Genomic DNA, 16,513 nt, shown 5'->3' on the forward strand with positions numbered 1-16,513 from the left:
CCCTGCTTTAAGTCCCCCTTTTGAAACATCCTTGTACGCACCATGATGCAGAGGGGAAAGAGGTCAGTGTTTATCCTCATGGCCAAGCCCACCGCTGGGATTTCAGGGGCAACTAGTTTACCTGGTTGGATAAACGATAACAATGCTTCCAGGGGACAGAGTGCAGGAGCCGGGCAAAAAGCTCCTCTGGCCCAGGTTAATCCAGCCTGATGATGTTCCGTCAAATCCAATTCCTGCTGAGTGACAAGGCACTGTTGCCCCTGCAGCATTTGGTGAATCCAGAGGATATCACCCTTGAGAGCAGCCCTAGGTGGGAGACAACCCTCATGTAAATCCTGGCTCGACCACTAATTTTCCTTATGACCTTGGCCATGTCACTTAACCTTCTGTTCCTAGGTTGATGAAGTTGTTTCTATTGCTGCTATAACAAATTACCAGCAACTTAGTGGCTCAAAAAAACACAGTATTATTATTTTGCCGTTCTGGCTATTAGAAGTCCAAATGAGTCTTACACAGCAAAAGTCAGGGTGTTGACAGATCTTACTTCCTTCTGGAGGCTCTAGGGGAAAAATCCACTTCCTTGTCCTTTCCAGCTTCTGCAGGCTGCTGGCATTCCTTGCCCCTTGGCAATGATCCTTCTCGCCTCTGCTCCCTTCATCACATCTTGTTCTCTGATGCTGACCCTCCTGCCTCCCTTTTATAAGAATCCTTAGGATTACACTGGACTCTCCTAGTTAATCCATGATAATAGTCCTATACCAAGATCCCCAATTCAATCACATCTACAAAATCCCTTTTGGCATCTAAAGTAAATTATTCACAGGCCTAGAGAATTAAGACATGGACATCTTTGGGAGTGGGGGAGACCACAAGAGATAAAAATAAGATAATTCATAAGACTCTTATAAGGATCGGTGAGTTAAGCACCCTTTGTTAAATAAAAGGAATATAACTTCCCTTTGGGGAATGGAGTTTGAAAGGACCCAAGCCTTGAAAGACGGTCCAGGAGAGCTAACCACCAACACTCAGTTCCTGGCATGCAGGGCTGAGCACCGGTGTTGCCAAGACGCACTGCTAATGTGAGATCCCTTCCAGAGGGGGTCCTAGTCCCAGAGCAGGAGGAGCCCTTCCCGCTAGAGGAACAATGTGTGCCTGCTACATTCTGTGGCATTTGGAAATTATTTTTTCCTGGCCTCCAAAGACTTTTGGAAAATTGAAGTGAATAGCGAATTGACCCAGACTAACCAGGGACCTCCCATGTCACTGGTTCAAGAAGAAAGGCCCCTGTGTGGTAGGAAGGAGTTTGGCAAAGCCATTCGATGTCAAAACAGGCAGAGGAAAAGGCTCACCCTGTGCTGGCCTGTAACAATTGTTCTGGAACTTTGTCCTCAAACTGATACCAGGGTATGACCCAGGCCTGCCTCATCCACCCTCCACAGTATCTCAGCAGTCAGCCCTGTTCACACCCTTGGTCCTGCCCATGTTCCCATCCTTCAGCTATGTTGTAAACCAACACTGAAAACAACACTTCATAAAAGGCAAGTGAAGAATCATCAGGACATGCAAATAGAGACCAGTGCTCTGATCTAATACAACTTACAACACAGAAAATCTGCCATATGTGTAATGAAAAGTTATGATTACTTTTACACTGTGGAGGAATTAGGATAGAATGACCAACAGTTTATGTGATGATATAATTGTAATTTCTCCTTAATTGCCAGATAGAATAGTCAGATTTATATTATCACTGTTAACTCTCTAAACTCTACAGCAAAAAATGTTATCTGCAGCCCAGAGACCAGCAAGCAAAATCATTCTCAGGCTTTAGGGGAAGCTCAGAGCTTCTCTCTGCTCTGCCTTCTTCCTTCCACACCACTTTGTCTACCAAAGAGCAGAAAGAAATGTACCATTGCATTATGCACATTAGGTGAGACCCCTCCAGATACTCTTCCCCTGGTCTCCCCTCCCACTCTCCTATTCCCTTCTACTTTCTGGACTATAGTTATGGTTTTACCATTCATATGAATGTATAGGTGATTATATATTGATTTCATAGTAGTATTGAGTACATTGGATACTTTTCCCCCCATTTTTGAGATACTTTACTCAAAAGAAGAATATGTTCCAGCTCCATCCAGGTAAACATAAAAGATGTGAAGTCTCCATCTTTTTACGGCTGCGTATTCTATGGTATACATATACCACAATTTGTTAATCCATTCATGGATTGATGGGCACTTGGGCTGTTTCCATGCCTTGGAAATTATAAATTGGGCTGCAATAAACATTCTGGTGCATATGTCTTTGTTGTAAAGTGATTTTCAACCATCTGAGGATATACCTAGTAGAGGAATTGCAGGATCGAACAGCAGGTCTACTTTTAGTTCCTTGAGTATTCTCCAAACTTCTTTCCAAAAAGGTCATATTAGCTGGCATTCCCACCAGCAGTGCAGAAGTGTTCCCTTCTCTCTGCATCCACACCAACATCTGGAGTTTTGGGATTTTGTGATGTGGGCTAATCTTACTGGAGTTAGATGATATCTCAAAGTGGTTTTGATTTGCATTTCTCTGATGATTTAGGATGATGAACATTTTTTCTTGTGTTTGTAGGCCATGTGCCTGTCTTCATCGGAGAAGTTTCTGTTCAAGTCTCTTGTCTACATAGAAATGGGGTTATTTGTTCTTTTCTTATTGATTAGTTCGAGTTCTCAGTGGATTCTAGTTATCAGACCCTTGTCAGAAGCATAACCTGCAAAAATCTCCCATTCTGAAGGTTGTCTGTTTGCTTTACTCACTGTGCTCTTGGCTGTGCAAAAGCTTTTTAGTTTGATCAGATCCCAGTAACATATTTTTGGTTGCTTCGATTGCCCGGAGGTCCTCCTCATTAAATATTCTCCCAGGCCTATTTCTTCAAGTGTTTTCCCTGCACTCTCTTCTAGTTTCACGTCTTAAGTTTAAATCTTTTATCCAGTGAGAAGCAGTTTTTATTAACGGTGAAATGTAGGGGTCCAATTTCAGTCTTGTACAGGTCGCCAGCCAGTTCACCGAGCACCATTTTAAGAAAAGAGCCTATTGTCTTACCACAACAAAAAAGTAAGTGAAGTGATGGATATGTTCATCAGTTTGATGTAAGCATTTCACATTGTACATCAAATCAGTACACTGAACCCCATAAATGCATCAATGTACACAGTTACGATTTAATAATAATAATAATAATAAAGAGCAGAAAGAATCCAGACAAGGACGGACATAGGTTTGAAGAGTTAAGGGATCTAAGAGAGGAAAGGGGTGGTCTCTTCTATCACATTTCCTTTCCCGAGGCCAGAGAGGTGAAGGGACCCAGGAGACACAGCCCTCTCTTCCTCTCCTGCTTTCTTTTGAGCCTTTCCCTCCCCCTGGCAGACATGGCTAGAGGACCCAGGACTGAGAGGGCTGGACAGGCACCTGCCTAGGCCCAGAGACAAACACACTGCTCCTTCTTTCTGGTAATTGGATCTTTTCACTGATAGGCCCATCAGGTAGAAAAGACAAGACTAGAGGGCTGGGATTCAGCCTCAGGACAGAGAGCCACAGGAGCCATAACACTGTTTTGGATGCTGGGCTCATGCTGTTGGTGGACCAGGCCACAGGGTGGATCTCCCTGGTAAGACTCAGTTCTCCCTCCCTGGGGACAGCCTGGATGTCAGGGTATAAGCCTTACAGTGTGACAGCATGTAAATGCCCGCACACCCGGCAGGGGTGGGGATCTGGCAGCCTTTGGATTTCAAGATTATTCTTTTTTAAGCAACAAAGGAGGCTAGAAAAACTTCATCTTTTTCTGTTGCACCCTTTTAATGAAAAGGTTGTTCTGTAAAATTTGGATTTAGTCAAAAGGCCACACTTCAGGACCTTAAGGACCTAGAAAGCCACATGTGGCCTTAAGGCCACAGGTTCCCCACCCTGTGAGGGATTTCTGGAGCAGCCAAGACTGAGTGTTGTGGTCCTGAGCTCCTCCAAACCTCTCCAGAGAGGTTGATATGCATGTCTTCATACACAAACACACCCACCCCTCTGAGAGGCTTACAGACACACATACACATCCCCACACATCCACACAACTTGCATATGCCCACACAAATTGAAAAACACATACCACACATTAATTCTCACCCAATAATACTCCCCACCACATCAACTACATTTCCTGACCTTACCTTCTTGCCCCAAAGCTGGTATTCCCTGTCTCAGACCCATCATCATCCCTAGTTCTATCAGAGACCCCCAGCCCCATTCAATACTGAGTATTCACTTTAGTTCTAAATACTTTGTGAGCATTATCTCATCTAATCATCACAAGGACACAAGGAGGGAGGAAATGTTATAATCCTCATTACATGAATGTGGAAATAATGGATCAGAGAGGTTAAGTGATTTGTCCAGTGTAACACAGCTAGGAAATAACAGAGCTAGGATTTGAACTCAGGTCTGTCTGAACCCCAAACTCGTGCTATTTATGCTGTTTAGAATGTGCCATATATGTGTATGTAACATATGTACATAACAGAGCTTTATACTATAGAGGACTTTGGAGACGTAAGTCAAAATTATAATTTCTAGTAACTTGCATTTCTGATAAAAGGCATTCACAGTAAGAGCCTGAAGTGCTATAAAACCTGGTCATTCTGGCTCAGCACCCATAGCAGTGGTTACAGTGCCAGCCACATACACCGAGGATGGCAAGTTCAAACTCAGCCCGGGCCTCCTAAACAACAATGACAACTGCAACAAAAAATAGCTGGGCATTGCGGCAGGCGCCTGTAGTCCCAGCTACTGGGGAGGCTAAGGCAAGAGAATAAGTTAAGAGCAAGAGTTGGAGGTTGCTGTGAGCTGTGACGCCACAGTACTCTACCAAGGGCAACACAGTGAGGCTCTGTCTCAAACAAAACAAAACAAAACCTGGTCATTCTAAAATCTCAAAGAGATGATGTATTTCTTTATTTCTTTATTTTATTTTATTTTGCAGTTTTTGGCCCGGGGCTGGGTTTGAACCCACCACCTGCGGCATATGGGGCCAGCGCCTTACTCCTTTGAGTCACAGGCACTGCCCCAAGATGATGTTTCTATGAGAAGAGTTTAACGCTACCCTGTACCCCTGTGAAAGCAATTAATCTCTGAAGGTCCCAAAAAGGCTTAGGAAAATATAATGGTCATAAAGTATTTAGAACCAAAGTGGATGCTCAATATTGAATGAGGCTGGGGGTCTCTGATAGAACCAGGGATTACGATGTGTTTGAGACAGGGAATTTCAGCTTTGGGGCAAGAAGGTAGGGTCCGGAAATGTAGTTAATGTGGTGAGGAGTGTTGTCTGTCTGGTGTGAATTAATGTGTGGTGTGTGTTTTTCAGTTTGTGTAGGCATATGCATTGTGAATTGACAACATAGCCACATTCTTTCCATCCTGGGTTGTCCCTGCTGGATGGGCAGGACAGAGATTCCCCAACACCCCTGGAGGTGGGCTCTTTCCCCTGTTAAGTCTGTAGCTGGGGTCCCTGAACAGCATGACCCCTGGAAAATACCTCCTGGGCATGAAAACACATGACTACTCCAGTACCCTGTGAGGCAGAATATCCTTCTTGGTGCTGGCCCAAATCAAGCCTCCCACACAGCCCTTCTCTAGATTAGCTGAAATAGATGGAAGAGCCCAGGGCCAAGGCTGCTCCCCATCACCATCCACACCCCAGAGGCAGTACAGGATAGACAGGCCCAGCCACGCTTCTGTTGGACAAATTAAGCTGAGCCAGCTTGCCAGGACTGTGGAGGCGTTCTTGTTGAGATGTCCAAACAGAGGTGGGCAAAGTATAGATCCAAGACCAAGAGGCTCCTCCGCATGGCATTGGCGTCACTGGCAGATTCATTACCGGAAGCCTCATGGGGCATTTAATCTCCTAAGTATCTCGAGGGCGGTGAGCACTTCAGAGGCTAATTCATCTTCTTTGTCTTCATTACCAAGAGCCCTCTGATCACCTTAATCCTCCCTCTGCCACAGGAAAGAGCCATTTGTTTCTTTAATGGGTGCACTCTCACTAGCTAAGTGGTTGCTCTGAGCCAGGGCAGAAGGTGAATTCGTCCTGAGGACAGTGGGAGCCGTGCCTGGCTCACACAGAGGGGTCACAGGAGAAGCTCTGGACTCCAGATGCAGAGAGAACTATCTTCCTAAAGCTTGACCACATTCTCTCCCACCCCTGACCCCCTTCTTCCCAGGAATCCATGAGGTTTCAAGAGGGAGATCAGTCACTCCTTGAAATAAGAATGGGGTCTCTGCACATAGAGTCACATGGTGTCAGAGCTGAAAGAGGCCACGCCCATTCTATAGGTAGAGGAACTACTCTCTGGAGGCTCCCATTCCATGCTGTGTGCCATGCGTTCAAAGGCCATCAATAATAACACTGACCGTGGCTTCCACTGATTTAGTAGTTTCTCTGTAGCTGAACCTGTGCTGATAGTTTATATTTGTTAGTTTATTTAATTATTTCAACTTTACAAAGTGTGTGATGACTTGTCCTCATTTTACAGATGAAGAAAGTGAGGCTCAGAGCAAAATGCCCGAAAGGAAATGATTATTAACGTAGACAAGCTTTGAACTCAGGTCATCTGACGGTAGAATTTCTGTTCCTGTTGCCCCACTACTGGATCTTATAGGAAATGACCAGAGTCAGCCACAGGAGAAGCATGTGAAGGTGAAGGGACCAGAAATCATGTCAGGCAGGTGAGAGACCTAGCCACTGGTGGTATCTAACTGAAATAAGGCAAATTACAGTGCAGGCCCTCCAGCCCCTTCTCCACAAGCTATGACTACAGCGGACACTGGGCCTGTCCCCCTCAGGAGCCAATTAGGCCAACAACCAGCCCATTGGACCACCACTCCTTATCCGTTGGTACTGTCATACTTGTCTCTATGGGGGCTCGGCCAACTCTTAAGAGACTGGAAAGGAAGTCTGGAATCATACCATCCACAGTTTGGAAGGCCAAGCTGAGGATTTTGGATACTTTGCTATTTGTGCTCTTCCTTGGAGCATCACGTTTGGAAAGTAATGATATTCACCATTTACAGAGAACTTGGTAGAGACTAAGCCATGTATCAGGTTCTCACAGTATTATCGCACTCACTCTCATAATAACCCTGCAAAGTGGATGTTAATATCCCCATTAACAGAGGAAAAAACCAGCACCTAAGAGTCTTTGATTTGCCCAAAATCACCCAATAATTGGCCAGGACAGAGTCAACACCCCATCTCTGTGATCCCACAGCCTCACTGCCTCCTACATGTCATTTTCAAGGATGGCAGAAGATGAGAGTCCGAGTTCAAAGTCTAAATCAGGATTTAAATTTAATCAGGATTTAAAAACAGGTGAGCTACTTGACAGCCACATGATTTTCAGACATCCTCTTGCACCTCGAGGTTCTAAGCGATAAAATGCCTCAGATATCACCAGTGTCCTGGATTATTAGAACCCTCATACGCAAATGCTTAGATACTAGAACAAGCTCTCTGAATGAGAGTTTCAATGGTTAGCTGCCCTTCCACAGGTCCTAAGGACATGAAACAACTGATCAAGTGCCATTCTGCTTCTTCCTTCTTATGCTCCAAACAAGCATTTGGGGAATTTCCCCAAAGGATCCAGCTTTGGGCTAGAGGTCTTAAGAAATCTGGAGAACATGGGTCATGTCTTCTGAGTGGAAAAAAAAAAAATCACATGAAAAAATTGAGAGGAAAAAATATCATTAGGTAAGTCAGCACTGCATTGTGAGGTATGGACTTCAAGCAAAGGAGACAATTCCAGAGAGCAGAAGCCAAGACTCTCCTAGAGCTGTTGGGGTGGGAGCCAGAACTCAGAGCTGTGGCAGCTTCAGCTAAGAGATGAGGCAGAAAAGAACAGAAGGGGTGGGGCTGAAATGCAAATAAAGATAAGCTGGGGTGAGGGATGGAGGCACCTCTAACTTACAGCTCAAGTTCCTGATGGGGAACCTACCCCATGATGGGGAAATGGAGGCCACGGGTAGCCAGAGGTAGGATGCGATAAAATTCCAGGACAGCAGAGCTCAAAGAGCCTCTTAAACCTCCTGATTCAATGTTTGCAAACTCTTTTAGTAGTAAGACCCATTTTTCCAGCAAACAAAACTTTTCACAGAGCCCAAATATATATATATAAAACATTGTGTCTGATGTAGAAATTGAGGCCCAGAATGAAGATTTTGCTCTAAGTCCCTCTCCTTTATGGAGGCAAAGAGGGAAGCAAATCACTGCAGGGTACAACGTCAGATGGGCACCAACATGACTGGGACATGGGCCTTTGGAGGAAGTCCAGGTACTTCCCTGTGGATCTTTCTGCCTCCTAGGATGGGCATTTTAATGGAGACAGAGGAAGGCCCTGTGGTTGGGGCAAGAAAAGGGGGAAGGGTGCTCAAAGAGAGAATCCAAGGTCAATGAGGGATGTTGAAAACATATTCTTTTACCTTCCTACATAATGCAAACCTCAGAGTGCCAGCAAAAGGACCTAACAGGACTGACCGTGTGCTGCCAGGCCATGTGCCCCCTTGCCCCAGAAACCAAGAATGGGCCTCCTCCCTTTGTCTCCATGGTGATGGAGCCCGGGCATGCTCCCTTCTGAGCTTCTCACCTGGTCCCGGGTGTAAGGCGTGTCCACTCTCTGCTTGTCACCACAGGCTTCCAGGAGGACGCGGATGGCATTGAGCTGCAATAGCATCTCACAGGCCATTGTGTCAAAGAAGGTGATATTGGCAAGGGCCGCAGAGGCCAGCAGGAAGACTTCCCCTGATGAGGCCTCTTGGCACAGTTCTGGATGGCAAGATGGAAGAAAACAGCTTCAGTGCCCAGTGTTTTCTTATCAGTTCTCTCATTTGGTTTCTACAATAGCTCTGGGAGATCATCTGGGCAGATGTTACAAAATCCAATTTACAGGTAAGAAAAGTAATTAATAGAGAGGAAAAAGTGACTGTCTACAATTCAGGGGTCCTCAAACTGCAGCCCGCGGGCCACATGAGACGGTGTGATTGTATTTGTTCCCATTTTGGTTTTTTACTTCAAAATAAGTTATGTGCAGTGTGCATAGGAATTTGTTCATAGATTTTTTTTAAACTATAGTCCAGCCCTCTAACGGTCTGAGGGACAGTGAACTGGCCCCCTGTTTAAAAAGTTTGAGGACGCCTGGAGTTGGTGAAGCTGGGATTGGAGACCCGGTATGTGACTTTTATTCATGCCTTCATCCAACAAGAATTGATCATGGAATGGCACATGAATAAAACAGGTCAGGTCCTTGCCCTTGCTGAGCTTACATTCTACTAGGGTGCAAGAGAAAATGAACTTTTAAACGTGAATAATCACATATTCCAGTAATATAAGAGAGAAAATAAACAATGCCAAGACAGAGAATAAGTAGGGGCTACTGAGATGCATAAGGAGGGAACCCCTAAAAGTATGACTTTACAGCTAAGCCCTGAAGGAAAGAGAATGTTCTAGACCACAGGAACAGCATGTACAAAGCCGTGAGGCAGGAAAGAGGTCTTGCCCTTTACCATCTCTAGTAATGCAAACCAAACTGCTAATTTGCCTTAAGGAAGGCTGAAGGTAAAACAAAGCAGCTCTACCTCTCCTGCTGCCATCAGCAGAGCCTCAGTGCTTTCTTTTGGCACCAGGGTGAGGGTCATCTGGCTGTAGGAAAGTCCCATACACCAAACCCATGAATGTCAGGCTCTTTCTCTCCCATCCTAGCGGTCATGGTCCAGCCCTAGCCAGACTCCTCCACTTGACATCTGTAATTGTACACAGGTCTTTAAGGAGCACAGTGCCCCATTTCCCCCCCAACCCCCACACACACCTGACACATTCCCCTTTGGGCCCCACAGGGTCCTGGAGAGGCTCCTGTCTCAGGGGGAAGCATGAGAGGGCTCTGTCCATGGGGCTTCCCTCAGCCCCCTGGACATGACTTCTGAGCCTCAGCTTCAACTTAACCACCAATCAAGGCCCTTCCCAGGTGCAGGCCTCTCCTACTGATAACCGCTCTATTAAAACACGGGAGGAGAGGCCACACTTCAGGAAAATAGCCCCAGGAGAGGAAAGCTCAGGAGAAAGACTGAACTCTGTTCTGTCCTGTTCCCTACATCTCCCTCTGTCTCCCTCTCGCCACAAAGAGTCTGTTCTTCCAGGCTCTGATGCTGCAACTGATGCCTCTTGGCACCTTCCACTGCCTCACTTACTGGTTCCTACCTACCAAGGGACAGATAAAAACATTAGTCGCACACCCGCAGTGTGCCTCGTGCTGTGCCACTACATTCTGAGCACTCAAATAGAAAAGACTTGTCTCCATTTAGGACCTGCTGAGTCTCAGAGAAGCTTCTGGTAGCCACAGAAGCTACCATGCCTGGGGTGTGTACTCCATGACAGTCACTGCTGTTCCTATTTTTAGCCCATTAAATCATTTAATCCTTCTAACTATCTATTTTGTAAACAAAGGAATTAAGGATTTGCATGTTAAATGTTTTGCCCACGATCTTATGGATCTTATGGCCAGTAAGTAATTATTGGCGGCTAGAATCAAGTCCAGGTCTTCCCAACCCCAGAGTCCCTGTTTTTTTGGGTTTTTGGTTTTTTTTTCTATATTCCAGGTTGCTTCTTATATCTCAGGCTCTTCGACTGATTCCCAGTAATGCTCCTGCAAACCCAGGCTTCAGTCCTATCAGAAGGGTAATGCCTGACTCTGGGCAACTCTGCTCCCCACAGCCCAGGAGTGATCCCTCACAATCTTGATCTAAACTCCCAGGACTGAGAGAACAGCTTAGCCAAGGAATTAAGACCTCTGTAATTTCCTTTGTCTAGTGACTGTCTTATCCAACCTGGGGGGAACCACTGGCATCATTCAACCCCTTCCAGGCTACCCCCCTCCGTCCAGAGTTTGAAGTGAGACCGCAGAGCTCAGTGGCCCACTTCACTGTAAGATTGCTTCTGTGTCCAAGCACTCCTCATTCTCATGCAGTTGCCAGTGCTGCCGACACAGCAATTATTAACACGGCCATCTAAGTGCCTTTTAATTTTGCTGCACATTTATTTGAACTACAGTCTGAGTCACCTGGGATGTGTTAGGAAAATTAAATTGAGGATTCCAGTGACTCATTTATAAATGTTTCCTGGGAATGGCAAGAAATTGGAGGGCCATTTCCCACCAAAAAACAGAGCTCTGGCTTCTCGCCCAGGAGACATCTGCTGACTCTCAGGGTGGACTCTACAATGCATCTTTATCAGGGTGAAATAAATAGGAAGACTCCTTATCTCCAGGGAGAAATCCAGCCTGGGAGAAGAAGCAAGAATGGACCTATGACAACAGTGAAAGGTCATTTTAGCTATATGTGTTTCTGTTTATTTGTTTTATTATTTGATAACATGTATAAATTGGGAGATTTTCTATAAAACTTATCATTTTGGTCTTGTCTTTAAAAATCTAGGCCTTTCCTAGAAGGCAATAATCAACTGGGTTTTACCAATGACTATCCCTCGTTAGTCAGTGCATGGGCTGCTCAGTTCAACGCAGGACCCCCTTCTATTCTTCTTCCATCTGGCTCTCTTCAACTCATTTATATTTCTTGCTAGGCTCTGGTAGATGCTTGAGTATGAGGCTTCTGCATGTTTTGCGGCTTTGAAAAAATTCCTCATCCTCTCTAGGCCTAGATTTCCTCTCCTGGAGAGGAGGCAAGAAAGCTATGGTTTCTTGAGCTCCTTCTAGCCAAGACTTTCAACAACTGGCTTCCAAGTTTTCTCAACTTTGAATAAACGTGGGATGTTGGTAAATTGGCCTCTCCCAACCTGGCCAGTGGGTGCCACTGCCCCCATAGCTAGAATTAGCCATAAAGTCAACTTGTCTGATGTTTTGTCTGATGTCAAAGTACTTGCAGATCTTAAAATTCTAGATCCTGAAGGACCTTTTAAAGAAAGGACTCGCCAACCCTTGGTCTATGTATTATGAAACTATGAAGAGAGCTTTACAGCATGACATTGCAATGAGTGGAGCTGGCCCAGGGCTGATCAACAGCCCAATAGTTGTTTACTGAATAGATGATTGAAAAGCCAGAATCCAAACCCAGGTTCCACGCTGCCCCTAAATTTGTGCTCTCTCAGCTATTTCCAGCCTTGATATGGTGACTCTAAGAGCTAACCCTAAATTTTCTGATGAAACTAATTTTCTTAAGTGTCAATAAAACATGCATATAGAGGACAGTGACAGAGATAGGAAGAGAAGTAGAAACATGGATTGCCAACAGCACTTTTAAAACAAAGGAGGTAGAATGGTGTATGTACACCATGGAATACTATTCAGCCACTAAAAACGATGGAGACACTTTACATCTTTTGTATTAACCTGGATGGAGTTGAAATACATTCTTCTTAGTAAAGCATCACAAGAATGTAGAAGCAAGAATCCAATGTACTCAATTCTGATATGAGGATAATTGATGACTTAGTACATGGTGGGGGTGGGGAAATGGGGGAGTGGAGAGAGGGAAGGAGGGGGGTGAGGGGGTCACAGTGTGTGACACACTTCTTAGAAGTGGGACACAATTATAAGAAGGACTTTACCTAACAAATGCAATCACTGTAACCTGGTTCTCTGTACCTTCAATGAATCCTCAACAATAAAAAAATAATAATAAAATAGGGTGGCACCTGTGGCTCAATGGAGTAGGGTGCCAGCCCCATATACTGGAGGTGGCAGGTTCAAACCCAGCCCTGACCAAAAAACTGTAAAAAAAAAATAAATAAATAATAATAATAATAAAATAAAGGAGGTGATTTGTAAAACAAGTTCCCTGAGCATTGTATCCAGATTAGTCCTTCTCATTTCCCCAATTTAGCAAAGGAAAGCTAGGAGGAGAGCATATTCTAGATAAGGGCTATGACACTCCTGCCAGGAGCACATGTGTCTGACTAGGGGAATCTGGAAGAGTCAGTACTTTCAAGGCCCCATGATGTGAGGTTGCTGGTGGGATTTCTGTCCAAGAAGCCATTTGCCCTGATCATCACTGCCACACTCATTGGGTACAATGATTGAGACGTAAGGAACAAAGCCTATCAGAGTCTCTCAGGCCCAGGATCTGATCCTAAAAATGACAAGGCCCCATTCCTCCCAGGGTTTGTCCTGGACTCCCTTCTGAAAGGCCACATCATCCATAACTCAAGCTGCTTCTTTGGGGGCTGCATGCTTTTAATAGGAAATTAAACGTGACAGTAGAGCTCTTCAAAACCCAATTTTGATTCATTAACAGTGGGATTTCAGCAAGTTTCAGCAGGGATGCAAGAGATAGCTGGGGTACTGTGAAAAGTGGACAGGAAGGCCTTCCCGGCTCTTCCTGCGACCAACAGTGGCCAGGCCCTCTCAGCCAGGGCCTCACCACCCAGAGTGACTCACTGATGAGGGCTGTCACAATCTCCTCCATGCTCTCCAGGAAGCTACTGAGGTGTTGAGTGAAGGGCAGATGTGGGGAGGTGACCTGAGCCACCACTGCAGCAGCCTCAGCCCGCGTGGCCTCTGAGTGGCTATCATCGGTCAGGATGTCAGCCAAGCACAAAACGCCGTCCACCTGCAGATGAGAGAAGGAGCTTCCCTGTGCATGGGGGAGGGCATCACTGCTCATGATGTTAGTGAGACAGATCGAGACCTCCTTCGCTGGCTTCCCAGAACAGCCCAGGGTCCAGTGTGGAGCCATGGACAACCAGGTGACAAGGCCTCCAGAATGATCCAAACCATAGCACCTGGGAGGCTCTCCTTTGAGTCCAGCACAGGTCAGTGACCTCCCATAGGCTTTCTGGATAGCAGACATCAAGTCAAATATCCAGAAGCTGGACCCTGGTCATCTACCACAGCAAAAGGTAATAGAAAGAGCAGCCACTTAGAAATGTCTAGCCCCACTTTCCTTGCTATCTGACTTGCCATCAGTCACTTCACCTCTTTGAGATTCTGCTTCCATTAAGAGGGTATTGGGGGATTAAAGAGACAAAGCAGGCAATGCCCGATCCAGAAGAGATGCTCAGGAAATGCTGGCTCCCTCCTCCCTTCCTTGGATTTGGCAACAGGCTGGGTTCAGTCTTCCTTTCCCTGTCTTGTCCTCCACCATCCCCCACCACAGACAGGGGGCTGCTTCCCTACAAGCCTTGCTCTTGGTGCCTTACCAGTGAGGAGCAAGCCTGGTGGGACACGAATGCCAGATAAGGACGTCAGCTTCCCAGCAGCGATCAGGCCTGCTCTCGGCATGCAAATTGAGTGCTTACTGAGCGCTTACAACGTGCCAGGCACCACTCTAAGTAGAGTACATACGTTATTACTCCATCTACTCCTTATAATAAGCTTCTGAGGTCAGGATTATTTATCCCTATTCTATGGATGAGGAAACCGAGACAGAGAAAGTTCCACTGACTTTCTCTAGATCACAAACTTTAAAAGTAGTTGGTTTGGGATTAGAACCTGAATGGGTCTGGCTTTAAAGCCCAGGGTTTTTTTTTTTGTTTGTTTGTTTTTTGGAGACAGAGTTTTACTCTGTCATCCTGTGTAGACAGAGTGCTGTGAGCTCATCCATAGCAACCTCAAACTCTTGGGTTCAAGCAATGCTCTTGCCTCAGCCTCCTGAGTAGCTGGGACTACAGGCACCTGTCACAAGCCCTGGCTAGTTTTTCTATTTTTAGTAGAGGTTGGGTCAGGCTTTGCTCAGGCTGGTCTTGAACTCCTGAGTTCAGGTGATCCACCCTCCTCAGCCTCCCTCAGTGCTAAGATTACAGGTGTGAGCCACCACACCTGGCCTTAAAGCCCAGATTTTGAACAGGATGTTACGCTGCTTCCTGAGAATGGCACCTAAGCTCAGCCCTCAGCCTCAATCAAGGGGTCAGTACATGAGAACTGTTGGAGAAAGTGGGCAGTAACTTGTCAAGGTTAGCACAGAGGTACTATTGCAGCCCCTGGACACTCCCAGGCACCAGCCTGCCTGAGGACCCTGCCACCAAGCACCAAGAAGTCCTTCCCTGGTTAGGAGTGGGAGGTAGGGAACAGTGAGGGGTAGCCTGTGCTGAGGCTCGGGCTTCTGTCCCTGCCTCTTCTTGCCACTCAGCTCCAGTGGGTCTCCAGGGTGTTTTGTCTGACTAATTACCACCTCTGAGTTCTGTGCCTCCCTTAAACCGCTCTTGGGAACTGTAAAGTCCATTAGCTTTGAAAGCCTTTGGCAATCTCAGACTCAAAGGAGACAAATGTGGAAACAGGAGCCCAGGGAACTGTCTGCAATAAAATTCACCTGGATGTGCGTAATAAAAGGGAAAAAACAGCTGCTGGGCAGCCGCTGGCAGGACTGGATTCATGCCAGGTGTTTCACTAACAGGCCCTCAGAGAGGGGCCTCATTTGGGCCCAGGGAAGAGAAGGGGGGCTGCTCTGGGCCTAGAAACAGGGAGCACCCCTATTGCCAACATAGGAAGGCTCTCAGCCTTCCTGGCCTTTTTCGTTTTCCTCCTTTCAGCACCAATCAAGCCCTTTTCTAAGAAGCTACAGAATCTCTAATGGGGAATGTCTCAATCACTCCAGTCTCCTTAATCGTAGTTGCAGATGCTACCCTGGTCCCCAACTCAGGTGGGAACACTGGTCAAACTCAAACCAGCATCCTGCCCTAGTTACCAATGTGCACATGGAGACAGGCCAAAATGAACACACAGAGAGGCCAACGACTTGATGGTCCCAGGGCCTGGTGCCACCCAAGGACTGGCTCCAGGCCACTCCCCAGTCCAGAATTCGGCTCTGCAAACCCACTGAGTAAAACTTTCTAAGCACATACTGCATCCAGGCCTCTCAAAGTGGGGACTGTGACTTCCCACGAGGAAGCTCTACAGCAAGGCCTCCTGGAAGCTGCCCTTGATTTAGGCCCACACCTCAGCAAAGACGGTGTCTCCTTGGGGCACCCATGCACTTCTGCCACCGTCACAGCATTTAGCACACTGATGGGCCCTGATTCTTCAAGTGAGGCCTGCGGACCAGTTGCATCAAATTCAGGGAGAGTTTCTTAAGAGCAGATGCCTGTGCCCCACACAGACCTACCCCATGAAAATCTGGGGAGGCCTGGGAATCTGCTGATTAACAGGTGCACAGCTGACCTGCATGCACCAGAGATTTGGAGGAGCACAACCATAGTGTGAGCCTCTGTCTGGTCCCCCTGCTTCCCTGACACTTTGGCAAGCCTGGGGACCACAACTTGTTCACTCTTGGATACTCCAGGCCTGGCACAACGTATACGCTTTCAGTAAATGGAAAATGAATGCAAGAAAGTAAACTCTGACCTACGACTTGAGGACACACTTCAGACAAGGGAAGGCAGAGGAATGGCACTGCTGATGGAGGGAATATTGTGAGTGAAGGCAATTACAAGGAGAAGACAGTACTGGACAGATAGCTAACGTGAGGACATATATCCCACAGATTCTTGACCACA

The 16,513-nt window shown here is 46.4% G+C and overlaps 1 protein-coding gene across 5 annotated transcripts in view; it reads right to left on the reverse strand.

Moving 5' to 3' along the window:
- INSC (INSC spindle orientation adaptor protein) overlaps positions 1–16,513 on the reverse strand; it is a 133,621-nt gene that overhangs the window by 14,767 nt on the left and 102,341 nt on the right. For all 5 annotated transcript variants that reach the window (XM_053562570.1, XM_053562571.1, XM_053562572.1 and 2 more), the window contains 2 exons: positions 13,461–13,632; positions 8,664–8,842 (listed from right to left, as the gene is read on the reverse strand). In XM_053562570.1, the coding sequence (XP_053418545.1) occupies positions 8,664–8,842; positions 13,461–13,632 (351 nt within the window). The remainder of the gene's footprint in view (positions 1–8,663; positions 8,843–13,460; positions 13,633–16,513) is intronic.

Source organism: Nycticebus coucang, chromosome 14 (genome assembly GCF_027406575.1).
Source record: "Nycticebus coucang isolate mNycCou1 chromosome 14, mNycCou1.pri, whole genome shotgun sequence".
Taxonomy (NCBI): domain Eukaryota; kingdom Metazoa; phylum Chordata; class Mammalia; order Primates; family Lorisidae; genus Nycticebus; species Nycticebus coucang.